Raw genomic sequence first — 27,587 nt, 5'->3', positions numbered from 1 at the left:
TTTGTGCAGGTGCAGGGATCTGCTAGTGTGGCGAGTGGGTGTACATGGGGTTGTGAGGGTGTTTGGGGGTCTTTGTGCGGGGGTACGTGGGTGCTGATGTTCTGGGGTGGTAAGGACATGGGCTGTGTGCGCCCTGAGGTGCACAGTGAGGAGCATGGCAGGGTTTATGTGATGGGTGTACCTGGGGTGTATATGTGGTGGGTGTGCATGGGAGGGTATTTTTGGGTACTGGGGGTCTGTGTTGTGGGCAGTTGTGGTGACAGGGGTATGTGTTGGGTGTGTGGGTGTTTGGGTCACGTGTAACGGTGTGGCAGTGCAGCGTGTCGGTGCACCATAGGCGTGCTGGTGCCTGGACCAGTCTGTGGTTCTGTGATTCCATGGTTTGGAGTACACCCCTGATGGTGTCCCGGTGTACCCTGTGCCGCTGCCATCTCACTGTACCCGCAGTGCCAGCATCGGCGTCGCGATGAGCGTCCCGTGTGGTGGTGAAGCACCACCTCAGCTGGCCACTACCAGTGCCAACAGCACACACAGCTGCCCTCCCGCTATACTGGCACAGGAACACACAGCCTGTGCCTGTTGTAGGGGAGATCCACCCCAAATACCGGCACCGTGTGCGACCACCATAGTCTGCCATAGTATGTCAGAGCAGCAGCCAGGAGTGGACACAGCAGCAAATGGCACAGGGAGACCATCTTCCGCTACAGGGACACAAGGCGAGAGAGCGATGAAGCCAATTAAAACGTTAACCTATTAATTCAGAGAATCACAGAATCACCAGGTTGGAAAAGACCTTTAAGATCATCAGGTCCAACCCTGTTCCTGACCTGTGCTAAATCATATCCCTAAGTACCTCAACTACTTTTTTCTTAAACACACCCAGGGGTAGGGACTCAGCCCCCTCCCTGGGCAGCCTGTTCCACAGCCCCACAACTCTGCCAGGGAAGAACTTTTCCCTCACATCTGAGCTGACCCTGCTCTGGTGCAGTTTGAGCCCATTTCCCCTTGTCCCATCTCCTGTCCCCTGGCTGAAGAGGCCATCGCCCACCTCTCTGCACCCTCCTGGCAGGTCAGTGGAGGCGCTGAGAAGGTCTCCCCTCAGCCTCCTCTTCTCCAGGCTCAACACCCCCAGCTCCCTCAGCCGCTTCTCAGAGGATTTGCCCTCCAGCCCCTTCCCCAGCCTGGTTGCCCTTCTCTGTACTCGCTCCAGGACCTCCATGTCCTTCTTATGGTGAGGGCCCAGAACTGGACCCAGCACTCAAGGTGCAGCCTCACCAGTGCCCAGTCCAGGGGCACAATCCCCTCCCCAGAAGTACTGGCCACACTATTTGCGACACAAGCCAGGATGCCATTGGCCTTCCTGGCCAGCCGGGCACACTGCTGGCTCATGGTCAGTCACCCACCACCCCCAGGCCCTTCTCTGCGTGACAGCTCTCCAGCCAGTCTCCCCCAGCCTGTAGCGCTGCTCAGGGTTGTTCTGACCCATGTGCAGCACTCTACATTTGGCCTTGTTAAACCTCATCCCATTGGTTTCAGCCCAATCATTTCCCCACTCTCCGCAGGACCGCCGCAGCGAAGGTGCCTACGAGGGGGCTGTAGACCATGAGTGATGGAAGCAGCTACGCAACCAACCGCTTCCCTGCCAGGAACATCTTTGGCACAGGTAAAGAAGGTGACGCTTTGAGGGTACATCACAGAGGATAACACACAGAACATTTGATAACATAACTTAAAACCAATTTCCAGAAAGTCTTAAATTCATTTAAAACTGCATTCAAATGAAGAGGGAAAGGATGTCCAGGGCAGATGTTAAACAATGGCTATGGGCAGATGCTGTCAGGAGGGATGCTTCAGGCATGTAGATAGCGCAGGGTGGTTCTGAGCTGGGAGCTTCTCCTTTTTCTCTGGGCTTTGTGAGTCACATCTGAGAAATGCTTAGAGATGGCAGAAGTTGAAGTTCAACAAGGCCAAGGCCAAGGTCCTGCTCATGAATCCGGGCAATCCCCAGCACTATGACAGGCTGAGTGGAGAATGGATGGACAACAGCCCTGAGGAGAAGAAACTGGGGTTGTTGGGGGATGAGAAGCTCCACGTGACCTGTCACTGTGTGCTGGCAGCCCAGAAAGCCCCTGGTGTCCTGGCCTGCTTCCCCAGCTGTGGGACTGGCAGGGCTAGGATTTAGGTTGTATATGAGAAAAAAGTCCTTCCCTCTGAAGGGAGTGGATCCCTGGCACAGGTTGCCCGTCGGAGAGGACAGCAGGCCTGCTAGCGGCCTAGCTCTCTCCTCCCAAGATTTAGGCCCTGACAATATTCTGCTCCCATGAGACAGGAAAAGTTACTCATGCTGAGAGGATCCTAATAATCACATTCTCAAAACACAGTGGCCTTGATGGTAGGGGTACAGGCTACCCGAAACCAAGAAGCAGTTATGGGAAGGTACTTGGGGTAACGGAACATGTTAAGAACCAACCATACTAATACGGTCAAAACCAGCAGGGCATGTGGTTGCCACAGGAGCTTTAGCAGCCCCCGTGGCATCTGCCTGCTCTGCTTTTATGCTTTCCAGAGTGGACATGACAAGTTTCCAAGCAGCAGCAAGTCGCTTTCCTTCCTTGTCTCCCATACAGACCGCATCCCATAATTTATCCCCCACCCCTTGCCAGGCGTTTATTCTAAGCACTAAGTGCAGTTCGACCAGAACTCCATGATCATGACACCACCGCAGCAGACACTTCAGCCCGGAGCATCTCCCCTGTGAGGAAAGGCTGAGTGAGCTGGGGCTGTTCAGCCTGGAGAAAAGCAGACTAAGGGGGGGACCATATTAATATTTATAAATATCTTAAGTATGGGATGCAGGCGGAAATGACTAGCCCCTTTTCAGTGGTCTGTGGGGACAGGACAAGGGGCAATGGCTGCAAGTTGGAGCACAGGAAGTTCCGCACCAACATGCGGAAGAACTTTTACACAGTGAGCGTGAGGGAGCCCTGGGACAGGTGGTGAAGGACACCTATCTGTGCAATATGAGCTAGGGACCCTGCTTTGGCAGGGGGGTTGGACCTGATGATCTCTCGAGGTCCCTTCCAACCCCTAGGATTCTATGATTCTATGATCTTACTATGGTTGGTTCTTATCATGTTTCATTACTCCCAAGTACCTTCCCATAACTGCTTCTTGGTTTAGGGTAGCCTGTACCCCTATCATCAAGGCTGCTGTGTTTTGAGAATGTCATTATTAGGTTCCTCTCATCATGAGAAACTTTTCCTGTCTCAGGGGAATAGAAGAATATTGTCAGGGCCTAAATCTTGGGAGGAGAGAGCTAGGCCTCTAGCAGGCCTGCTGTCCTCTCAGACAGTTGCCCAGAGAGGTGGTGGAGGCCCCATCCCTGGAGACATCCAAGGTCAGGCTTGCTGGGGGTCTGAGTGACCTGCTCTAGTGAAGATGTCCCTGCTCACTGTAGGAACTGGGAGTAGATGGGCTTTGGAGGTCTCTTCCAACCTAACACATTCAGTGATTCTATGATTCTATTACTTCTTCACTGAGAGGAGAAGCACCTCTGAGCCAGGTTGCACTGGGAGGTGGTGGAATTGCTAGGTGAAGCCACAGCTGACTGATCTAACATTGCTGATGGTCCTGCTTTGAGTGGGAGGTGGGCTTGGAGACCTCCAGAATGCTCTTCCAGCACACGTTCCCATCTCTGCAACCTATGGCTTTACAAGCACCTGTAACATAGCATGGTTATCCTCTCCCATGGCTCTGACTGTAGTTTTAATGCTCCTTCCTTACATTTATGATCACTGAACATTTTATACTCCACTGTACTCCACTATTTCCCAAACTACAGTCATGGGAAATACCCCATGGGGGGGTTAAGATGATGGATTTAGGTGCTGGGCTGAAACATGGGGTGGAATGCAGCCACTTTGTGAAGGGCACATTTAGAGGGTTGTGTGCCCCCCATCCCATCCCATCCCATCCCATCCCATCCCATCCCATCCCATCCCATCCCATCCCATCCCATCCGCCTTGGTCTGTTGTTGTGCCAGGGGCCAGAAGCTGGATGCTGGCACGGGGCGTTACCCAGAGGGCTTGGAATGAGAAGGGCACCGCCAGGAAGACACCAGTGCAGAGGAGAAAGCTCCCAGATTCTGCTTCCATGGAAGAAAATAAGGAAAACAATGTCCTAGATGAGCCATTTCTGGTGAGTGCAGATTTCCTCTGTTACCACCTGAACTTTCCCATAGCCCTTTCTGGATAGATCCTGCTCATGGATGGAGTCTCTAGCTGCCTCTCCCTCCCCATCTCCGTGCCACCTTCTCCCCCCTTCCCACAATCCAAGGGGGCAGCCGAGGTCTGGTTTTGGGGTTCAGGTCTAAATGTGACATTTAGAATTGCTCACATGGGTGGTACAGGACTAAACATCCTGTTTCCTTTTTTAAATCCCCAGATGAAGCACCACTGTTTGAAGAACCCCTCTGACCTGTGCTCTGTGAACATAAGCAGCCAAAACCTGGTCTCTGTGAGTATCAGAGGCTCAAGAAACATCAATGAATTACCTTAAAAGTTGAAAAATTCACCACTTTAGCACATGAGTGTCCAGATGTCAGAGAAAAAAAAATGTTAGAAGCAGGCCTACGTCCTTGCAGGGGAACGTGAGCCAGCCAGCTCTGAACAGGCTTAGATGTCCTACAAATTTCTGGGTCATGTCTTCAGAACTGAATGAACTTGGTCTTCATCACATGTAGCCCTTTCCCTGCACATATCCCCTCACATTGGGTTGGGGGAATCACAGAGTGACCAGGTTGGAAACGACCTTTAAGATCATCAAGTCCAACCGTTCCTGACCTATTCTGACCCAGATCTCTCAGTACCTCATCTCCCCATCTGCTAAACACATCCGGGGGGGGACTCAGCCCCCTCACTGGGCAGCCTGTTCCACAGCCCCACAACTCTGCCAGGGAAGAACTTTTCCCTCCCATCTGAGCTGACCCTGCCCTGGTGCAGCTTGAGCCCATTTCCCCTTGTCCCATCTCCTGTCCCCTGGCTGAAGAGACCATCCCCCACCTCTCTGCACCCTCCTGGCAGGTCAGTGGAGGTGCTGAGAAGGTGTCTGACACAAGCCAGGATGCCATTGGCCTTCCTGGCCAGCCGGGCACACTGCTGGCTCATGGTCAGTCACCCAACAGCCCCAGGCCCTTCTCTGCCTGACAGCTCTCCAGCCAGTCACCCCCAGCATGTAGCGCTGCTCGGGGTTGTTCTGTCCCATGTGCAGCTCTCTGCACTTGGCCTTGTTAAACCTCATCCCGTTGGTCTCAGCCCATTGGTCCAGTCTGTTCAGATCCCTCTGAAGAGCCTCCCTACCCTCAGGCAGATCAACACTTCCTCCCAGCTTAGTGTCATCTGCAAACTTACTGAGGGAACATTCGATCCCTTCATCCAGGTCATTGGTAAAGATGTTGAACAAAACTGGACAAAACTTGGGCTTGAGAAGGGCTGTTTATTTGGGTTTATTTGGGTTCGTCTGCAATCTGTTGCTGATAGGTTTTTAGTGACTTTTTTAGGGTTCCCTCCTGCTGCGGGGAAGGTCAGATGTACTAAATCCTAGGGTGGCACACGTGGGTGTGAGTTCCATCCCAGGAGAAATACACATGGAAGAGCAAGGTCAGCAGTGAGCAAGCAGAAGGAGCTTTGTTTTGGGACTCAACCACAGAATCATAGAACCTTATCTCTACTTATTTAAGTCTTCTGGATGTTGGAGAGATCCATTTGTTTCAGGTCAGTTTAGGGGCTGGAGTGGAATGATGTGGTTTTTGATTTTTTTTCCCTGTATTTTTCAGGCAAAAGAAGATGATTTTGAGAAATTTAGTTGCCTTGCTTTTATAAATGCTGCTGAGAACCTGCTGAAGCTGGGTAAGGGGTTGCTTTCCCAAAAAATCCACCTTGCTTTTCAACCCAGGGAAGCTTATGCTTGGCTGAACATAGGTTGAGAGCTTTGAATAGTTTTTTTTCCCAGAAGTGCTTCCTTCCCCTTACTGAATTGAAATCCTTGTGCTAATTCGCTTTAATTGTAACACTAATCATCTGGTATCCTTTTCATTGTGAGAAAACAAAGCTCTTTATGGAGAAAATCCCTATTTAATAGAAAGAAACACTTGTCCCAAAGGCTTGAGAGGTTAATGGGAGAACTGGGAGGTAGATCCAAATCCAGTGCCTTGGGCTCAGTTAATTTGAAGAAGTAAAGGGAAATCCCTTTATAACTAGTAAAACATGGAAGCTGAACGTGCCATCGGTGGCTTTGAGCAGTCATCTGGCTTGGAGTAGAAAGCAAAACAAACTTCTGAGGAATGGGCTGGTGGGGCATCATGTGTTGCACAGACAGACTCACAGAATCACAGACTAACAGGGGTTGGAAGGCACTTCCAGAGCCCATCGGGTCCAACGCCCCTGCCAAAGCAGCTCCCTAGGACAGGTCACACAGGTTGGTGTCCAGACGGGGCTGGAATATCTCCAGAGAAGGAGACTCCACACCCCCCTGGGCAGCCTGTCCCAGGGCTCTGTCGCCCTCACCGGGAAGAAGTTCTTCCCCAGATTGGTGTGGAACTCCCTGTGCTCCAACTTGAGGCCATCGCCCCTTGTCCTGCCCCCAGAGCCACTGAGCAGAGGCTGGCCATGTCCCTCTGTGTCCCACCCGTCAGATATTGATACCCATTGATCAGATCCCCTCTCAGTCTTCTTCTCTCCAGGCTGAACAGCCCCAGTTCATTCAGCCCAGACAGCGTCCAACCGAGCCAGTGTGTCCTTTCAAACATGTTCTCTCTTGTTCTTGCTGGGTTTGGTCCATTCCAGACCTGGATAAGACATGGTTTGTCCTGTTACTGCTGTTCCTCACTGACTGGAGCGTCTCCTTTTCCACACTTGCAGAATCCTTTCGGAAGTTTCCGGGCCTGCGGGAACTGGAACTTTCCTTGAACGGACTGAGAGACCTGAAAATCAGCGCTGGAGACTTCCTGCATTTGGAAGTAAGATGAGGAGAAGCTGAGACCTTATTCATCTCCTCCCAACCATCATGCTGAAGCCAAGCTCTCTGAAACTGCAGAGTCGTTCTTTCTTCCTGCTTCCCTGTGATTCTGGGAAGTCCTTTCCCATGTGTCCCTCAGGCACCTTCACATCATGTTTCCTCCTGAAGAGCAATCCCTCACAGATCCCTGTGGCTCAGCCACTGACTCATTGTTTTCTCTGCGATGGGCCACTCCCTTTGCTGTAGGATCCTCTCCCTGCAGTGTGTCCATCACCCGTAGCATCCCTCACCTCCCTGATGCTGTGTGGTCCCTGACAAATCCCTATCCTCTTCCAAACTGTGCTCTACCTCTCTGTGTTGCATCTTCTTACTCTCCAGATGGGTGTCTGGAGTTTTCCCAACTTACAGACTGCCCTTCTAATGCAGAAAAGGGGTCAGATTATTTTTTTCTTTAAAAAACAAAGGGACAAAGTGTATCCTAAGAACAAGCAGCTGTTCCTGGTGTGATGGCTCAAGTCCTCTCCCTCCAGCTCACAGTGGGACTCTGCTCTAGAGAGCTCAGCTGTACTGACCTCCTCTAGGTTCGCTGTCTTTGAGGAGACATCCTTGCCTGGATCTCTCTGATGTCTCTTTGTTTCTTGATAAAAAGTTCTGTCTTAAAAGGTTTCTCCTTGTCATATTCAAAGAATTCTTGGTGGCTCAGCTGTCAGCTCTGTACACTCAGATCCTGGCCTCCCTTCTGCCTGCAGGCTTTAGGACATCCCCAAAGCCATGAAACGTAGAAGAGCTTCTCCCATGTTTGTCTCATGCACTGTTGGTGACCCTCTCAAGGGTTTGACTTGGTCAGTGGGCACGTGCCCAGCTGATGAGAAACCAAATTCCCAAGGCTCATGAGGCCAGGACTGATCCCGTCCATCATCCCTGTGTGACTCCACATGAGCAGCTCTGTCACTGGCATCAGCCATGAAAGGTGGGGATGGGACCTGCCTAAACTCCCCTTCCTGCCATGTCCCCATAGATCTCAGCTTCATCTATCACCTGTGTCCAGGATCTCGTTCCTGACAGCAAAACAGGCTGTTGGGCTAGACAGCTGTCAGGCAGAGAAGGGCCTGGGATGTTGGGTGACTGCAGACTGACCATGAGCCAGCAGTGTGCCCAGGTGGCCAGGAAGGCCAACAGCATCCTGGCTTGTGTCAGACACAGTGTGGCCAGTAGGTCTCGGGAGGGGATTGTGCCCCTGGACTGGGCACTGGGTTGGCTGCACCTCGAGTGCTGGGTCCAGTTCTGGGCTCCTCACCATAAGAAGGACATGGAGGTCCTGGAGCGAGTCCAGAGAAGGGCAGCCAGGCTGGGGAAGGGGCTGGAGGGCAAATCCTCTGAGGAGCAGCTGAGGGAGCTGGGGGTGTTGAGCCTGGAGAAGAGGAGGCTGAGGGGAGACCTTCTCAGCGCCTCCACTGACCTGCCAGGAGGGTGCAGAGAGGTGGGCGATGGTCTCTTCAGCCAGGGGACAGGAGATGGGACAAGGGGCAATGGGCTCAAGCTGCACCAGGGCAGGGTCAGCTCAGATGGGAGGGAAAAGTTCTTCCCTGGCAGAGTTGTGGGGCTGTGGAACAGGCTGCCCAGGGAGGGGGCAGAGTCCCCACCCCTGGGGGTGTTTAACATACAGAGAGATGAGGTACTGAGAGATCTGGGTCAGCACAGGACAGGAACAGTTGGACTCAATGATCTTAAAGGTCTTTTTCAACCTGGTCATTCTGTGATTCTGGAGAAATCAGCCCTGGGAATGTTGATTGGAGATGATCCTTATTAAATTGGAGAATGCTTCAAGCCCCTTCCAGGAAAACGTAGCCCATTGTATTGCCCTGGCAAAGCTATTCCCATCACATATCCTAAAAATCCTTGTCCTTGCTCCCCACAGGGTCTGATTCTTGGCTTTCTCTGGCTTGTTGTCCTGAGTCTCATAGGTGGGTGGGAAACCAGCCCTGAGCACTTCACAGACTCACAGAACCATAGGTGTTGGAAGGGACCTCCAGAGCCCATCGGGTCCAACTCCCCTGCCAAAGCAGCTCCCTAGGACAGGTCACACAGGTCAGTGTCCAGACGGGGCTGGAATATCTCCAGAGAAGGAGACTCCACACCCCCCTGGGCAGCCTGTCCCAGGGCTCCCTCACCCTCACCGGGAAGAAGCTCTTCCCCAGATTGGTGTGGAACTCCCTGTGCTCCAACTTGAGGCCATCGCCCCTTGTCCTGTCCCCCACAGACACTGAGAAGAGGCTGGCCATGTCCCCCTGTGTCCCACCCTTCAGATAATTGATAACCATTGATCCCCTCTCAGGCTTCCTCTCTCCAGGCTGAACAGCTCACTCAGCCTTTCCTCACAGGGGAGATGCTCCAGGCCTTTCATCATCTCCATGTCCCTCCTCTGGACTGTCTCCAGGAGATCCCTGTCTTTTTTATACCAGGGAGCCCAGAACTGGACACAACACTCCAGGTGGGTACATTTCTGCTGGGGTGCAGAGTCCCACCAATGTAAGAGAAGTCCCAGCACGTCAGAGACACTCACAGCATCACCCTGGCCTGGCAGGTGGTTGCATGACTGAAACTCTCCTGTAAATATTTAATACCTACTCAGGGAAAGCCAACAGACTCTTTGCTCCTAAGGATTGTTTCTTCTTTTTCCTTCAGCATCTGGATCTTTCCTACAATAACTTGTCCCCCCAGGACATTTGGACATTGGGATATCTGTCACAGCTCAAAGTCCTTCACTTGACAGCCAACGGGCTTCAGTCCCTGCCCCCAGACCTGGCAGGCGCATGGGGGTGAGTGCACAGGGCGAGTGACACTTCAGTTTGGTGGGGAGGTGCCACCAGGTCGGCGGGACATGCCAGACAGGCAGCAGTGGGGCTGGCACGGTAATGAGGGTGGGCAGCAAGAGTGGGCACCCTGGGATTTATCAGTCTGGGCAGCAGAACTCTTCTCTTGCAAACCGGAAAATAAAAATAACCTGATGGTCGGTGCTGGGTGGCAGGGAAGGGTTATCCCAGCTCTGCGCTCCGTCACTCAGAGGAACCTCTGGACAGTTGTTCTGCAGCCCTGGCCGAGCCACATGAAGAGGGTGTTATTTATGAGACCCTTCCCATTAGCTTAGCCACAGTTGCCATGCAAAGGTATCTACTGTTTGCCATTGGTGGAGATAAGATGTTGAGCTATATGGTCGTTTGGTCTGATTTAATTGAGATGATTTGGGGTAGGATCTCCATTTCCTATTAAAAGAATGGAAAAGGCCCCGGTCCAGTCTCCTGGCAGACACATCTTCCCCCAGTGACAGCAAATGATGTGTTTTTCCCTTCTCTTTGAGTGTGCTGTTAATGAGCCTCTCTGTACCCACAGCTCTGCTCATTTACGGTTTCCATCTCTGGAGGTCTTGTCACTGGATGACAATCGTCTGTCAGACCCGAGTGTCTTTGTGAGCCTGTCTCATCTCTGCAGGTAAGGAATTTCCTGGCAGCAGATGAGTCTCATTTTTGAGGGGCTGCTGTACAGCAGTAAGCTTAAAACAAAAACCCAAACCTTTGGGATTCCCTGGGATACTTCTCTGTTTAGTCTCATATTGCAAACAGGGCTGAATGGAAACAAACATCCTGCTGTAAGGCACAGACTCACAGAACCGCAGGGGTTGGAAGGGATCTCCAGAGCCCATCAGGTCCAATCCCCCTGCCAAAGCAGCTCCCTAGGACAGGTCGCACAGGTCGGCGTCCAGACAGGGCTGGAATATCTCCAGAGAAGGAGACTCCACACCCCCCTGGGCAGCCTGTCCCAGGGCTCTGTCAGCCTTTCCTCACAGGAGAGATGCTCCAGGCCTTTCATCATCTTCATGTCCCTCCTCTGGACTCTCTCCAGGAGATCCCAGTCTTTTTTATCCCAGGGAGCCCAGAACTGGACACAACACTCCAGGTGGGGTCTGACCAGGGCAGAGCAGAGAGGGAGGATCCCCTCCTTTGACCTGCTGGCAACGCTCCTTTTGATGCACCCCAGCACAAGCTGGCCAAACCTAGCAGGCAGCTGGTAATTCAGGTCCTGCTGAATCTCCAGGTCTGATTTGAGAAATGGAAGTTGCTTTCTCCATTTCCCCTCCTCCAGCTCTGATTCATCCTCTGTTCCCACTCAACACCGCTAGGAAAGGCTGTGGACCAGCTTGCTCTGTTTAACATGTTCTTGTGATTCAGCCAGAGAAGGGTGGCTGTTCACGTGCCCCTCAGCTGGATTTGGGGATGGCACAGAGATCTTTTGATGTTCCTTGAGTGCCTCCCTCCAGTGCTGCAACCTGGAAGTGGGTATCTGGTCTGGCTAATTGCCTTGGGTTTGCCAGGACATTCCTGCACATTTTCCTGGGCAACCTTGTGTAGCAACAGGCCTGGAGGTTGGTGGCCCTGGCCTGTGGTAGGGGTCTAGGACTCTGTGATCCTTGGGGTCCCTTCCAACCCGGATCACTCTGTGATTCTGTGAGTCTATGATTCCACTGGGTCCATGAGCAGGAGTGGGCAAGGGTTAGGGATGAGACTGCAGGGCTGGAGTGTGGATGTTTGGGTTTCTGCTCTTCCCTAACCTGCATTCTGGCCTTGGTCATAGAGTCCCAGACTCGCAGACTGTTGGGGTTGGCCGGGACCTCTAGAGATCCCCCAGTCTCACCCCTGCCAGAGCAGGGTCCCCTCCAGCAGGCTGCACAGGACAGCGCCCAGGATCACGGGGTTGGGATGGCTCCAGAGATGGAGGGAGACTCCCCAGGCTCTCTGGGCAGCCTGGCCCAGGGCTCTGCCACCCTCCCAGCAAAGAAGTTCCTCCTCAGGGTCAGGGGGAACTTCCTCTGCTCCAGTTTGTGCCCATGGTGCCTTGTCCTGTCCCTGGGCACCCCTGAACACAGACTGACCCCTCCTCCTGAGCCCATCCCTCAAGGGTTTCTCAGCATTTGTATTTCTCTGGGAAGGTGGAACATTGTCAAGGAATCTCATCAGGATCACAGCTCATTGGGACGCTGTGTGATTTAATTAATGGCCTTGTTCATTAATGAGCAGAATTAATGAACAGAATACTGAACAAATAATGAAGATGTGATGTCTCCTTGTCTGTTAAATTCCCATCAAGAGATGTGCTAAAGCTATGTCACCCTTGGGCTGGTGGGGGGGGAGGGGGCACTGAAATCAGGGGCTTCAGGGGCAACGCTGGGCTGTGCCAAGGTGGAGGTTTGGAGAAGAGGGGGAACAGGGCAGTGAGACGTGGGTGTCATGGATGGGAAGCTCAGTGAGGAGGCAGATCCAGCGCCAGCTCCCTGCCCCACGGGCGCTGGGGCGAGCAGATGGCCGGATGTTCACACTGTGGAGTTCCTCACACAGTTTCCTCTTCCCGTAGCCTGAGGGAGCTGAATCTGGACAGGAACAGGATTTCAGCTGTCCCCTACCTGCACCAGGTAGAGAGCAGGCAGCTCTTCCTCCACCCCACGCTGGAAGGTGACAGCTTCAGGGCAGAGTGGTACAAGTCCCTGAGCAGTCTTTGGCACCAGTACCGGCCACCGCAGCAGGGTGACACGGAGATGCCAGCAGAACTGGAAGCCAAGAAAGGACAGCCTGAATATGTCATGTTATGGAACAAGAGGGATCTGGATAGGAAGGGTGAGCAGCATTTGCTTCTTCCCTGAAACTGTGGGGTGTTTGAGTGGGAGAGGGCTTGGTTATGGCCGGAAGAATCCCAGACATGTATACAGACTGGGAGAAGAGCCCCTGGAGAGCAGCCCTGCTGAGAAGGGCCTGTGGATTCTGGGGGATGAGAAACTCCACATGAGCCAGCAGTGTGCTCTTGCAGCTCGGAAGGGTGATGGGATCCTGGGCTCCATCAGCAGAGGGGTGGCAGCAGGGACAGGGAGGGGATTGTCCCTCTCTGCTCTGCCCTCGGGAGGCCCCAGCTGGAGTCCTGTGTCCAGATCTGGGGCCCCAACACAAGAAAGATGTGGGACTGTTGGAGAGGGGTCAGAGGAGCCACGGAGATGATCAGAGGGCTGGAACACCTCCCCTAGGAAGAGAGGCTGAGGGAGCTGGGCTGGTTCAGCCTGGAGAAGAGAAGGCTGTGGGGGAACCTCATTGCAGCCTGACAGTTCCTGAAGGGAGCAGAGAAACAGGAGGGGAATCGGCTTGTTAAAGGACAGAGACTGGCAGGACAAGGGGGATGGAGTGAAGCTGAAGAAGGGAAGGGTTAGATGAGATACTGGGGGGAAGTTCTTTCCAGAGAGAGTGTCTGGAACGGGCTGCCCAGAGAGGGGGTGGATGCCCCATCCCTGGGGGTGTTCAGGGCCAGGTTGGATGGGACCCTGGGCAACCTTGTGTAGCTCCAGGGCTGGAGGTTGGTGTCCCTGCCTGTGGCAGGAGGTTGGAACTCTATGATCCTTGGGGTCCCTTCCAATTCAGACCAGTCTGGGTTTCTGTGATTCTATGGCAGGGTGAGGATTTGCTGGATGTTTACTGGTGAGCGAAGAAGCTTGGCAGAATTAAAACAGTGAGGGAGGGATCCATGTTAGACATCTCAGATAATCTTTACAGTCCCTTTTATAATTACTGGGAGCTTACTGGACAGGAGTCACCCTGAAGAAGGCTTCTCCAGTGGGTCAGACAGAAGTACCCCTTTCTGTTTCCTGGATTCCTCTGGGGTAGTTTGCTCTGGAGCAGATATTGCATGCTGGCTGAGAGGAAAACTGGGGAAAATAGGGAAAATAGGTTGGGAAGTGAATGATGGTGGATCCTGGAGAGGTAGAAGGTAGGAAGGCTGTGTGAGCAGGTAGCCCATGCACACCTGGGGTAGGTCAGCTCTCCCCTCTGGATGTCATCACTGGAGTGTGATGCACACACCATGCTGGGCCACACACTGGGATAGGTCCAGAGGCTGCTCGGTGTCTCCTGTGCAGATCATGCTGTGATGGAGGCTGATGGTGGGGCTGCTCCAAGCGCTCCTCTTGCCCCCTGGCACATGGCAGCAGTCCTTTGGGGTACGTGTTTGTGGAGCAGACAACAGTGCAACTTCTAGCAGTAGCAGCACAATGTGGGAAAGGCTTTGTGCTCGTGGGTGAGACTCCAAAATCTACCTGTGGGGAGCTCCTGGCTGCACAGAAGCAGGTCTCTCCTGTGTTTGAGGGACATGGATCTCACCTGGAGCGATGGGGCTGTCAACAAACCTGCTACAGTCAGCCTAATCCCCCTCTTGCTGTTGAGCTGGATCCTGCCTGACACAGATTTGCTTTTCCAGAGTAATTCCAGCCCTGCCATGGCTGGAGCTGTCCTGGTGCTCAGCTTCACATAGAAACCCTCGTTTTGCTTGTGTTTCATTGCAGAGGTCCTTTTTAATTCTGGCTCTCAGGGACACCCAGCGCTGGTAAGAACCATCAGACAATCCCTGATAATGGGGTATGTGCTCCAAAACTTCCCTTCCCCACACCTCTCTGAGTTTCAGTAAGCCCCCCCAGTTTCAGGCCCCCTGGTGCTGCTGGGAACAAAGACCCTGATTTTTATTAGAACCTGAGCGAGGGGCTGAGGTTCAGGGATGAGGAGCACTTGCAGCTTGTTCTAGCAGGACACACAGTCACACTTCCTCCTGAGCTCACGCAGGCTTTTGGTGCTGGATGATGGGAGTTGGGTGCATTTGACTGGAGACAAACCCCAAAGCGAGTGTGAGCCAAAAGCTCCTCAAATTATAGCTGTGTGTGGGCTCAGGAGGGTGGTATCCTGCCTCTGGGGCGGTGTCTCTGCTCACACTCTTCCTCCTCTCTTGAAGGTTGTTCCCAGGGAGATGGACCCATCTGCCTCTATGACTCTGTCAGCTCCCTCCATGCTCAGAAACGTTCGTGCTCCCTTTCCTGAGCTGAAACATCTCAGCCTGGCCTTCAACAAGGTGACTAGGGTCCTCTAGCTCTGGATAAGTGTAAAGATCCAGCTGCTCGAGCCCAGCTTTATTTCCCTGGCAGGGTCTTTAGCTGCCACAACCAAGGGCACAGCTCTCCCCAGCTCCTGTGTCCAACTGCCAGCCCGTGGGGATGTGTCAGATAACGGGTTTCATTTAACTTCCCCTTCCTGGTGCTTTTGGCCCCTGCCCAGGGCTCGACTCCCGCTGCTTCCCTGGCAGGGCTGAGTTACCTCTGCTCAGCAAGGGGCATGCTGAGGCTGCTTCCAAAGCATCTCCCTGTTTTACATCACTGCCTTGGCAGCAAGCTGGTTTTTGGGTGCCATGCCACAGGCCAGGCTGCGGTTTGGACAGCAGGGTGGAGAGGCAGGACTTGTTTTCTCGCTCCAAAGAGCTGCTGCTCTCCACATTGCAGCTCTTCTCAGTGCTGGAGGCATCAGTCCTCTGGCTGCTGCGTGCAAGAGAGGGGAGCACTGCCTCTTCCCTCCACAATCAGATGAAAATCTACAGCCTCCAGCATGACTCAATGCTGGGAGCTAACAGTAAACCATTTTATCTTACAGATTGCAGATGAGACAGCCCTCCTACCCGTGGCTTTCTTCCCGTGCCTGAAGGAGCTGACGTTTCACAACAACCCTCTTACCACCACTCGGAGTGGTACAGTATGAGCAGGGCTCTGCAGGGCACTCCTGCTTTGTCCCTCCACCTCTATTAGGTCTCTAGGACAGGGACCACATCACCTTTTGGGGTTCAGACACTCCTGCCACGCTGCTTCTGGTCCCTGAGGAGGTGCTTTCATCCTTTCTGCTCTCTAAAGAGCAATGTGGATGAGCACCGCTCTCACAAACACCACTAATGCCCTGCTGCTGCTCTCAACCCCATCGAAGTCCAGAACAGCCCATCCCTGACTGTGGCAGTGCAATCAATCCCGAGCTACATTTTGCTCCCCAAATGGTGTTTAACCCCCAAAGGGCTTGTCTGAAGCAGGCCCAGGTTTTCTCCTGCAGCAGCTTTCTGAGCAGGGTGGATGAACCCCGAAGGATGCTGATGAAATGCTGCAGTGGGTCCGAGTCAACCTAATGAGGTTCAACACTGCAAAGTGTCAGGTGTTGCACTTGGGCTCAAGGAATCCCAGACATATTTACAGACTGGGAGAAGAGCTCCTGGAGAGCAGCCCTGCTGAGAAGGACCTGGGGGTTCTGGGGGATGAGAAACTCCACATGAGCCAGCAGTGTGCTCTTGCAGCTCAGAAGGGTGATGGGATCCTGGGCTCCATCAGCAGAGGGGTGGCAGCAGGGACAGGGAGGGGATTGTCCCTCTCTGCTCTGCCCTCGGGAGGCCCCAGCTGGAGTCCTGTGTCCAGAGCTGGGGCCCCAACACAAGAAAGATGTGGGACTGTTGGAGAGGGGTCAGAAGAGCCACGGAGATAATCAGAGGGCTGGAGCACCTCCCCTACGGAGAGAGGCTGAGGGAGCTGGGCTGGTTCAGCCTGGAGAAGAGAAGGCTGTGGGGGGACCTCATTGCAGCCTTCCAGTCCCTGAAGGGAGCAGAGAAACAGGAGGGGAATCGGCTTGTTAAAGGGCAGAGACTGGCAGGACAAGGGGGATGGAGTGAAGCTAAAGGAAGGAAGGTTTAAATTGCATATTAGGGGGAAGAACAGGCTGCCCAGAGAGGTGGTGGATGCCCTGTCCCTGGGGGTGTTCAAGGCCAGGTTGGATGGGGCCCTGGGCAACCTTGTGTAGCTCCAGGCCTGGAGGTTGGTGGCCCTGCCTGTGTCAGGAGGGGGTTAGAACTCTGTGATCTTGGGGTCCCTTCCAACCCAGACCAGTTTATGATTGTATGATTCTATGACTCTATGCAGTGGTGATGCTCCCTGCACGACCTATGTGTTAGCTAGTAAATCAAACATTCAGGGCTGCTCCTCTGGCCTCGGTGGCACGGAGCCCTGTCTGATGTGTGTCCTAAAGCATCTCCCTACAAAACAGGGGGGCTGTGCCCTGAGCTGAGCCTGGGGTTAACTGGCCCTGGATGCTGCCGGTGAAGGAGCAGGACATGGGCCTCTTCACCACCTGCCCTCAGCTCTGGTCAACCTCTGCTCCTTCAGGGCAGCCACCTCTGCTGACCCGGCTCCTGCAGCACGATCTGGGGATCACACTTGTCCGACAGAAGAGTTCAGCCACGAAGAGGCAGCATTTCTCCATCCCTCTCAAAGCCAGCCGCAAGGTAAGGGGGGGGGGGGGGGCAGGGCTGCCCAGGAACTGGCTTGCTGGGGAGCACGGGAAGAGCTGGTGGGACACATGGAACCCACCCGGTGGGGTTGGAAGGATGGAGGGAAGGGTGGGAAGGATCTGGAGGTATTCTGCTCAGGATGAAGCTGGGGAGTCCAACAACGCCCTGACTTCTGCCCCAGGTGGGGTTTTTCTCTGGGTTTTTGGGTTCAGTCCTGCACATCGGCCTCGGCTGAGGGATCAGATGGGACTGAAGCTGCTGCCTGGGTGTCCCTGAAGCCGGGGCTGCCCTGGCACCTCCTGTCCCTCAGGGACCAACCTCCAGCCACCAGACCCAACCTCATGCTGACACTTGTGGCTGTGTGTCCATTGTGTCCCCCCAGGTCACGTCACAACTCCCCAAAGTGATGAAGCAGCCACTGATGATGGAATCTCCTGCCAAAACCTTCCAGTGGAAACCACTTCCAGCTGTGGTGGAGACTGTGAGAGATGCTGAACCTCCGAGTCCAGCCCAGCCACTTCCCCCCATCAGCTCACTCACCCCAGCCAGCAGCCAGCAGCCAGAACTGGAGGAAGATGAAGGTGATTCCCTGCCTCCTCCTGGCCCAGCCAAGGAGGACATTGCATCCTTCTTCATAACACAGGTGAGGCTGGGCTGTAAGTGTTCAAGACTGCAGGGCTTGTCCAGAAATGGTCCAGAGATGTGTGGGGGTTGGACCCAATGATCTGGGGGTTGGACCTGATGATCTCTTGAGGCCCCTTCCAACCCCAATGATTCTGTGATCCTCTGATGTGTGGACCTGAGTGAGCAACCCATGGGCACGTGCTGTGGGTATCCCTAGTTATATCCCTCCTTTGACTGCAAGGGATTTAGGGAAGGAAGCACTAGCAAGAAGCAAACCCACCAACACTGTGACGAATGGTGGCCCATTTCTCATGGTGGCACAGGGCTGCGCTGGCTTGGTGGGTAGCCCCAGCTGCAGGACCTCACCAGTCCAGCATCATCCCTGCAGCATCCATTGGAAAACTCCCTCCTATAGCTCACTAGGGCAGCTTTTTGACTTGCTTTCCCTGCAAACATGGGGATTATCAGGGGAAAATGGCTTGATATGGCCTCTCTCTCTCCTCTTCACCCAGTCCCGCTCAGCAGAGATGGGACGAGGTGGTGGCTGCGTGGCTCGGTGCCACCAGGAGAGACCTCTGGCCACAGCAGGAGAGGCTCCAGCTGAGCCTGACTGCTACAAAAGGGTGGCTGTGAATCCCTTTATTTTGCTGCTTTGAGGTGGAGGATGTGTCCCAGCCTGTGGCAGAGGCCAGGCTGGAGAAGACAAGTGAGCAGAGTGGGGAAGGAAGCTCCCAGGTGGTTCCAGAGCGATACAAAGGCTACGAGGAGCTGCTTGGTGGAGACACAGACCCGGATTTCGTGGAGCCAGTTAGTGAGTGAAGATAGCAGAGGCCTCCTGCTTAGAAAAGCCTTGGCAGGTCCATGAGCAGCATGGGCTGCTCTGACCAGGAACAAAGAAGCAAAGGCTTTTGTTGTCTCATTTTCCCTCTGGTTTACAGGGATACAGAAGAATGTGCAGGCTCTGTACTACATCCTGAAACACCCCCTGGTTTACCGGGATGCCAAACCACGTCTGGATGGTGTGCAGAAGCCCTATGTGCCCCTGGAAAAGGTAAAGAGCTCCAAAGGGTGAGAGGTTGCACCTGTATCTGGATCCACTCACATGTTTGGATGGATGCCGAGCGCTTGAGTGTGGCCTTGGCCCCAGTTCCCGATCCCAGGGCCTCGCTGATCTCTCTCCCTCATGGCATAATAGGGGGAAGTTCTTTCCAGAGTGAGTGGTGAGTGGCTGGAATGGGCTTCCCAGATATGGGGTGGGTGCCCTGTCCCTGAGGGTGTTCAAGGCCAGATTGGATGGGCCCCTGGGCAACCTTGTGTAGCTCCAGGCCTGCCTGGAGGTTGGTGGCCCTGCCTGTGGCAGGGGGGGTTTTGCTCTGTGATCCTTGGGGTGCCTTCCAACCCAGATCAGTCTGTGATTCTATAATGCCCTCAGCCCCCATGGGATGTGACCTGCTGGGGCTGAGGAGCCCCTTGCCACCCTGGACAAAGCCAGCTCTGTCCCAAGGGATGTGGAGGCAACTTTTAGCCTCCAAGCTGGGTGTGTGGGGTGGGTTGTGGTAGAATTACTGAACCCAAAACCACTGCAGGGCCCTGGGTTGACAAAAAGCTGACCCAGTGCTGCAATCCTGTAATTTTAAATCAGTGGTGAAACCAAACTGGCTTGGCCCAAAAACAAAAGACCATCTCCCCTACCTCATGCAGAAGTACATGGCCATGTTGGTTTAGGAGAGGGGGAGGGAAGAGGAGGTGGGGGATCATCAGCCTGGAGCGTGGAGGGGAGGCATGCTGCAGCCTCTCGATCTTTCCTGCAGCGTGGGAGGATGCCCAGCCCTCCTGCCCGAAAGACAAAAGCAGAGGTCATGGAAGGAGTCCTCCTGGCCATGAGAAACACCTCGACCGTCACTGAAGTCCCCTTGGGTATGTTCCTGCATTCCCAGTCTCCTCTTGGCAGCGTGGCAGGGGCAGGATCCGAACATAAAGGTGTCCCTGAGCTGGTGGGGCTCTGGGGTGTGGCTGAGTTGGGGATGAGGGTCCCCAATGGGGAGGACAGGAGCTTTGCCTGCTGAACACCCTTGGCCCATCATGAGGTTGGACCCCGATCACTCTCCCTACCAGTTAACGGCGGGATAAATCCAAGACAAAGGCTGCTGGGATCTCTTGGATCCACAGCTGGGATCCCTTGGATCCACAGCTGTCTTAGCCTTACCCCTGCCCAGCTGGTGGGTGAATGGCCTTGGAGTAAAAGTGGTTTTGCCCCTGAGATGAAGCAGGACTTGGGGCTCTGAGTAGCACCCATGTTTTGTCTCCATCCCAGCCCCAAGCATGGTACAACCCTCAACTGCTACTACGAGCAGGACCCAGCTACTCCCCGGTGTATCACAGAATTCCTAGGTTGGAAAAGATCTTTAAGATCATCAAGTCCAACTGTTCCCATCCTAAGCTAAACCATATCCCTAAGTACCTCATCTAATCATATGTTAAACACACCCAGGGGCAGAGACTCAACCCCCCTCCCTGGGCAGCCTGTTCCACAGCCCCACAACTCTGCCAGGGAAGAACTTTTCCCTCCCATCTGAGCTGACCCTGCCCTGGTGCAGCTTGAGCCCATTTCCCCTTGTCCCATCTCCTGTCCCCTGGCTGAAGAGACCATCGCCCACCTCTCTGCACCCTCCTGGCAGGTCAGTGGAGGTGCTGAGAAGGTCTCCCCTCAGCCTCCTCTTCTCCAGGCTCAACTCCCCCAGCTCCCTCAGCTGCTCCTCAGAGGATTTGCCCTCCAGCCCCTTCCCCAGCCTGGCTGCCCTTCTCTGGACTCGCTCCAGGACCTCCATGTCCTTCTTATGGTGAGGAGCCCAGAACTGGACCCAGCACTCGAGGTGCAGCCTCACCAGTGCCCAGTCCAGGGGCACAATCCCCTCCCCAGACCTACTGGCCACACTGTGTCTGACACAAACCAGGATGCCATTGGCCTTCCTGGCCAGCCGGGCACACTGCTGGCTCATGGTCAGTCACCCAACACCCCCAGGCCCTTCTCTGCCTGACAGCTCTCCAGCCAGTCTCCCCCAGCCTGTAGCGCTGCTCGGGGTTGTTTATGTCCCATGTGCAGCACTCCAGCCTGTTCAGATCCCTCTGAAGAGCCTCCCTACCCTCAGGCATATTAACACTTAACACTGTATTTTCTTTTCCCTGCACTTACCACAGAAGAGCAGGAGAAGAGTGGCAAGAATGAACCTAAGACCTTTTCTGCTCCCTACAGTAAAAGCTCCTGCCCAGGCTTGAGCCCAGAACCTCTCTCTTCACTCTCAAGTCACTCAGGACCACCACCGCTGCCTTTGCTTTTGGGGTTTTCGTGTTTCATGCGGGTGCCAGGACAGAGCCAGATCCCTAAAGCTGCCTTTGTCACCCTGCCGCGGTGACGTGCCCTGCGCTGCAGGGACGGGAGGGCTGGGGAGGAGCCGTTGGTGGGCGGGGAGGTGTGGGAGGGGAAGATGCTGCATCCAGGGAGCCGTCCCACCGCTCCGCTCACACCCCCTCATCTTTTTCAGCCTCTGCTTTGCAGAAGAGGAAAGCCAGCTCCGGGGCATACCAGGAGGCATGGAGACTGATGGAGAAATTCCAGGAGGTTCTTGAACCTCCTGAAACCATCGTGGAGGAGATGGCCAAGCCGATGGATGAGGAGCAGGTGGGAAAAGCCCTTCTCGAAGAGGCAATACCCAAGCAGGGAAGCCCCAAACAGCTACAGCTGCCAGGGAAGAGAGCAGCCAAGAAGGTGTCCAAGGTTTAGTTCTCAGTATGGCCAGGGTCTGAATAAAGCATCCCACAGCTTGGACCTTTTGGGTAAAATGTTCATTTTTTAACATGTTGGGAGCTGTTTTCTCCTCCTGAGGTTGAAAACCCAACACAATTCATCTCAGGCTTTCAGGCAGCGACATCCAGCTTGAAAACACCGACACAGGCAAGACTGTGGGGGCAAAAAACTGACCCTTTGGGGCACTGTGGGGAGGTTTTGGCCAGCACCAAACTGGGTGGAGGGCTCGCTGATGAGCGTGGCTAACGAAGGGGCTCTGCCTGTATGAGGAGGGCTCGTGGGCGAGCAGCAGCGCTGCCCGTAACGGAGCAGATGAGCTCTCTGCTTCTCTCAGCTCCCACTCACTGTCCCAGCATTGGCTGGGGGAAAATCCACCCCACGCCTCTCTGAGCCCCATCCCAACATGGGTACCTCAAACCTGCCAGCCCCAAAATAGTTCTTACACCCCAAATCCATCCCCACCCTGCTCTGGCTCCTCTAAAAACAGTGCAACCACGGGGGCTGGGATGAGCACTGGAGGATGCTCGCTCCCTGTGGGCTGCTCCCATCAAAAATCCATCATTACACTCACCTTCACCACCTTTTTTATAGCTTTTTTTCCCTGCCAAACATTAACCAGCGACCTCACTCAGCCAGGGCCAACCGTAACCCCTTTCAGGAGAGGCAGCAGTAGGGTCCTGCTTGTTTCCAAGCACAACAACTTCAGCACAAATAGGCAGTTCACTGTCAGAACCTGGTTTTATTCTGGATTTTAACCTCAGCCTTTATCCTGCAGTTAAAAAGTCCTCATTGCTGTTAAACCACACACATGATTTGTACGAGGTTGGCAGATTTCTGGTCTGTGACCACTGTTTTTTATCACAAGCAGGATTTTTATACTCTGTTCCAAATAGAAGCCACAACATGACAGACACCTGCATGTCATTTTACCCACACATTTTACACATGCAAGTCACCAGTCCTTCAGTAAATTCCATCCCTTTTTTTTTTTGGAAAACATTCAGATGATGAAGCCACGGTGGTTCAGCTGAGACCCCCCCCTCCCCCTGAAACAACCGTAAAGTCTTTATACCACCCCAGTGCTCTGCTGGCGAGCGAGAGGAGAACACGAAAGCACGACCATTTGAAAGCATTATCAGGAATGAGAAAGAAAAGGGTAAGTGCAGCAACATCTAGATTGGGTTGAAAGAGTTTTGACAGTAAATACCAAGGAAACCAGGCCCACACGAATCCCCCTCTGTAACCAGCTGGAGGTTCTTCTGTTTGCATAGTGATGAGCTAATTCTAGAGCCGGTGTTTTACAGACACGGGGAAGATGCGTGCGTCACGTGGGGGGGCAAAATCATCCCAGCTTCCGCGCTGGAGTTCAAACAGGTGTCACATCCCAGTTCCACCCGTGGGTGGGGGCATTCCGCTGGTCTCCATCGCGTCCCGGTTCCACCCATGGGTGGGGACACTCTGCTGGTCTCCATCGTGGCGTCACACGAGACCGTCGGGTCCCGGTTCCACCCATCGGCAGGGGACACTCCATGGGTCTCCACCGCGGCGCCGCGCAAGACCGTTGCGTCCTGATTCCACCCATGAGCAGGGGATGCTCCGCTGGTCTCCATTACGGTGTCACACGAGACCATCATCTCCCAGTTCCACCCACTGGTGGGGGACACTTGGCGGGTCTCCATCGCGTCCCGGTTCCACCCATGGGTGGGGACACTCCACTGGTCTCCATTGCGGCACCATGCGAGACCTCCTGGTCCCCCCGGTGGGGGACGCAGCACCACGTGAGACCGTCGTGTCCGATGGTCGTTAACACGTTTCCATTTTAGGATCCCCGGATGGGTTGAGAGGGGTCAGGGGGGTTTTCTTAAACGTTTCCCCATCCCGCACATGGGACGAGCTCCTCTGTCACCAGACAACTGGGAGACAGCCCAGGGTTGGGGGAGGGTCCGGGTGGAGCCCTGGGGTCCCTCCGCAGAGCGTTGCTAAAGGCTTGGTTTATAAACTCAGTGATAGTCTTTAAGGCTTCAACCTCCCCCTTTTCTTCCATGGAGAAAACACAAAGAACCGCTTGTTGGCGACTACTGGGCACTGCAAGTACAACAGCATCTGAAGAGAAATACTGACAATATAGAACAACATTGTACAATCATCTGGGCACGACCCTTTCTTTTGGCACTTTTCCTTCATTTATCCCATCTCACTCACTCCAAACACAGACCTTTCCCTACGGCTTTTCCTGGAGCTCCAGAGGGTTTAGAAAGCAACTTTTCTGGAGTCCTCTTTGGCAGACGTGGTCCTTCCGGTGTCAAACTGACCCCAGCCCCTCCAGCGCTACCAGCAGTGCAATCTCTTGACCTGTATTTATTTATGTTGCCCTCAAGAGAAGACAGCTTCATTTTAGGAGGATGCTCTCACCCGTGCGTTGCTGTCCCACAGCCAGCAAGGACTGTCTCCATCCCAGAAAGAAGGTGGCTGCAGAAAGGAGGAAGGTTCTGAATGACTTTCACAGAAGCACAAAGAAATCCTTGGTTTCAGCTGAAAAGCCTCTGCTGATCCTGTGCTGCATCCACCGCTCCACCAAGAGGTATTTTACTTCCAAGCTGCCACAATTGGTAGCCAAAAATAGCGTCATACTCGACCTTTAGAAGGCAGAGGCTGGGAATTCCTGCTCTTTGCAGTGTAATTATTTACAATTCTTGCTTTTTGTGCCAGCTTACACCAGCTCAGAGAGTGGTAAATTCATACAACATTCATCCTCCCTTCACATCACCCCGAGTCTCGAGCCCGACACGGCCTGGGGTGGATTTTAGCCGAGGGCGGGAGCGCTCTTGCTGGGCGATGAAGGTGGTCAGAGGGTCTGGAAAACAACCCCCCATGTTTTTCCCAGTCCTTAGGCAACTGGATGGAGAAGTGAACGTAGAAATGCAGCCACCAGCTTTGAGGGGCTTCAAAACCTCAACGGGAAAAGCTCGGTCCCACCCGGCGGCCACCGCGACTCTTCCATGATGCCACGGCCGCAGGGATGCTCGGGGAGCCGAGGTTTGGGAAGCTGGTGGAGTGAGGTGGCCCATTAAGCCTCTTTTTCTTTGGCTGGGGATGAGCTCCAGCTCAGGCAGGGCTTCCCATGCTTCTGCTCAGCTCGGATTTAGAAACCACACAACATCTCCCCCTAAATATTTGTGTCACTTAAAACAAGAAGGTATTTAAGTCACTGGCCTGGCGTGTTGGACTGTGAGATCTGTTATAAGAGGGAAAGAAAGGCTACATTCAACGTGTGCTTGTAGTTTCTTGTGGTGTAGGTTTGCTCAGAGAGCATCCAGCAGCCCAAACCTGGCTGAAACCTCCCAAAACACCTTAAGAAAGAAGGAAACTTCTGGGAAGTTTGATCCCAGGCTCAAGGAATAAACTGGGGGGAAAGGGAGGCCTGGAAAAATAATGGTAAATCTGGCTGAGTGCTTGGAGAAGTCATGCTTCAGCTCCAAAGGTTGGGGGAAGACCGGAACGGACTCCGAGTAGAAGCTGTGAGTTTCCCTCCTGAGCTTATTTCACTGTGGAGGGAGGACGTGGGCCATTGTTACTTCTCTCTGCGCTGCTCTTTTAGGTCACATTGAGACTTTAATGACTTCATTTCCTTCTGATTCACAGCTGGGGACGGGGACAGGACTCAGTTTTGGGTCAAAAGCGCCTGCTTCAATCAGCACCTAAGGAGGCTGCAGAAAGGCATCGCCCACGAGCCGCAACGAGTGGGCAGAGCTAGGCCAGGCCTAAGCCAGCCCTAAGCGGGTGGGCAGAGCTAGGCCAGGTCTAAGCCAGCCCTAAGTGGGCAGAGCTAAGCCAGGTCTAAGCCAGCCCTAGGTATGACTTTAACCATCCAGTAGTTTGCGTGTTAAGGAGTTACAGAGATATAATATATATATTATGGACTCATCGCTAGAAGATTTCTCAAAACCAAAGTGTCCATCTGTTGCAATATAGTATTTAAAATATATAAATTTTATCCATTAAAATAGAAGATTTCTTTTTTTCTATTTTTTTTCCTTTAAAAAAAAAAATCCAGTTCAATTAGGGAAAAAAAAGCGCCAGGGTCCTCACAGCTACACAAGTATACTGGGAGAGAAAAAGAAAACCAGTTCCTGGTTTGGTTTGAACCAGTTATAGATGGAAGGAGAAATCCCAACCGTTGCTTAAGATAGAGGAATTTGGGCAACAAGTGTTTGCTCTGATCAGCTCCCTGTGTTTAAAGATCCTCCCTTCACACCACCATGCTTCAGTTATGGCCTGAAAATGCCACTTGTCACCCAGAACATGGGTCAGGAAGGTGGTGAAAGCGCCACAGCCTCGTCCCTGAGGGCACAGAGGGTCCCCTGTGAATACTCTGAAAGGCGGCTTCCAAGCGTCGAGTGGAGATGATGGGGTTTTCTCAACCTGATTGCTGGAACTAATCAATGAAATTATCATGCTGTTAATGGCTGATGGGGAAGAGTGTTAGATTGAGAGAGGGGGTTCTGCCCCTCGGCTCTGCTCTGCTCTGGGGAGACCTCACCTGCAGTGCTGTGTCCAGCTCTGGAGCCCTCAGCACAAGAAGGACATGGACCTGTTGGCATGGGTCCAGAGGAGGCCACAAAAATGGTCCAAGGGCTGAAGCAGCTCTGCTGTGAAGCCAGGCTGGGAGAGTTGGGCTGGGTCAGCCTGGAGAAGAGAAGGCTCCTGGGGGGACCTTAGAGCCCCTTCCAGTCCCTGAAAGGTGCCTGTAGGAAGCTGGGGAAGAACTGTTCCTGAGGGCATGGAGCAATAGGATGAGGGGTGATGGGTTAAACTGGAAAAGGGGAGATTTAGGTTGGGTATTAGGGAAAAGTTCTTTCCTCTGAGGGTGGTGGATCCCTGGCCCAGGTTGCCCAGAGAGGTGGTGGAGCCCCCATCCCTGGAGACATTCAAGGTCAGGCTTGCTGGGGCTCTGAGTGACCTGCTCTAGTGAAGATGCCCCTTCTCACTGCAGGGTGGGACTAGATGCCTTCAAAGGCCCCTTCCCACCTAACACAGTCAGTGATTCCATGACTCTCTGATTCTAAACATGAAAAGCCCAGAGGGCAGACAACACATACTCCACCAAGCCCAGGATCTGAATTAGCTCCAGTCCAAGCTCCCACCGCCCCATTTTATACCTTGAAGTGGCCATTTTTAGTGCATTGCTCACCTGAGCTTTCTTAGTGGTTTGAGCCTGAGGACAGCTCGCTCGGAGCAGGGGCAGGGCAGGCTGGCATCACCCAAGCACCCACGGGCTGGGCTCCCATCCCAACTCTACCACCAACCCATTGGGCACCTGGGAGAGGACAGCTATGCCTCAGGTACCTCAGGATGTCTCCTTGGGCTGCTCTCAGACACATAAGGACAGGTCTTAGGTGTGCCAAGAGAGCAAGAACATGTGGGGTACATGTCAGCAGGGAGTGCCTCCTTCCCAAAATCCCTCAGCCAGCTTTTCCCCTTAACATACAAAGTCCTAGATACTGAACTCTGAATCAGAGAATCACAGAATCCCAGACTGGGTTGGGCTGGGTTGGAAAAGACCCCAAGGATCACAGAGCTCCAACCCCCTGCCACAGGCAGGGCCACCAACCTCCAGGCCTGGAGCTACACAAGGTTGCCCAGGGCCCCATCCAACCTGGCCTTGAACACCCCCAGGGATGGGGCACCCACTCCCTCTCTGGGCAGCCCCTTCCAGCCCCTCACCACTCTCTCTGGAAAGAACTTCCCCCCAAAATCTCATCTAACCCTTCCCTCCTCCAGCTTCACTCCATCCCTCTTGTCCTGCCAGTCTCTGCCCTTTGTTGAAACCTTTCTATGTTTTAATGTTAGCAGGAAGAAGGCAAAACCCTCTTGCCTGGGAAGAGACCAGGAGAAAAGCTGCACTGGTCCCTGGGTGGCATCTCCCAGTTGCTCCCCCCGAGCTCTGCTGTGTCACCAAGAGGAACCTCCAAGTTC

At 53.8% G+C, this 27,587-nt stretch overlaps 1 protein-coding gene across 1 annotated transcript; it reads left to right on the top strand.

Moving 5' to 3' along the window:
• Positions 1-1,602: 1,602 nt before the first annotated feature.
• XRRA1 (X-ray radiation resistance associated 1) lies at positions 1,603-22,893 on the top strand (the record flags this gene model as incomplete). The annotated part of the gene is made up of 19 exons (XM_084280558.1): positions 1,603-1,663; positions 4,044-4,198; positions 4,445-4,516; positions 5,835-5,907; positions 6,919-7,016; positions 9,701-9,834; positions 10,406-10,504; positions 12,422-12,681; positions 14,388-14,428; positions 14,828-14,944; positions 15,517-15,615; positions 17,063-17,176; positions 17,565-17,663; positions 18,464-18,617; positions 18,745-18,857; positions 19,618-19,723; positions 21,349-21,485; positions 22,692-22,767; positions 22,883-22,893. 19 exons carry the CDS (start codon positions 1,603-1,605, stop codon positions 22,891-22,893), a joined length of 2,019 nt encoding a protein of 672 aa, XP_084136684.1.
• Positions 22,894-27,587: the final 4,694 nt, after the last annotated feature.

Source organism: Gallinula chloropus, assembly GCF_964237585.1.
Source record: "Gallinula chloropus genome assembly, chromosome: 1".
Classification (NCBI taxonomy): domain Eukaryota; kingdom Metazoa; phylum Chordata; class Aves; order Gruiformes; family Rallidae; genus Gallinula; species Gallinula chloropus.
This window is presented reverse-complemented; position numbering and strand designations above follow the sequence as displayed.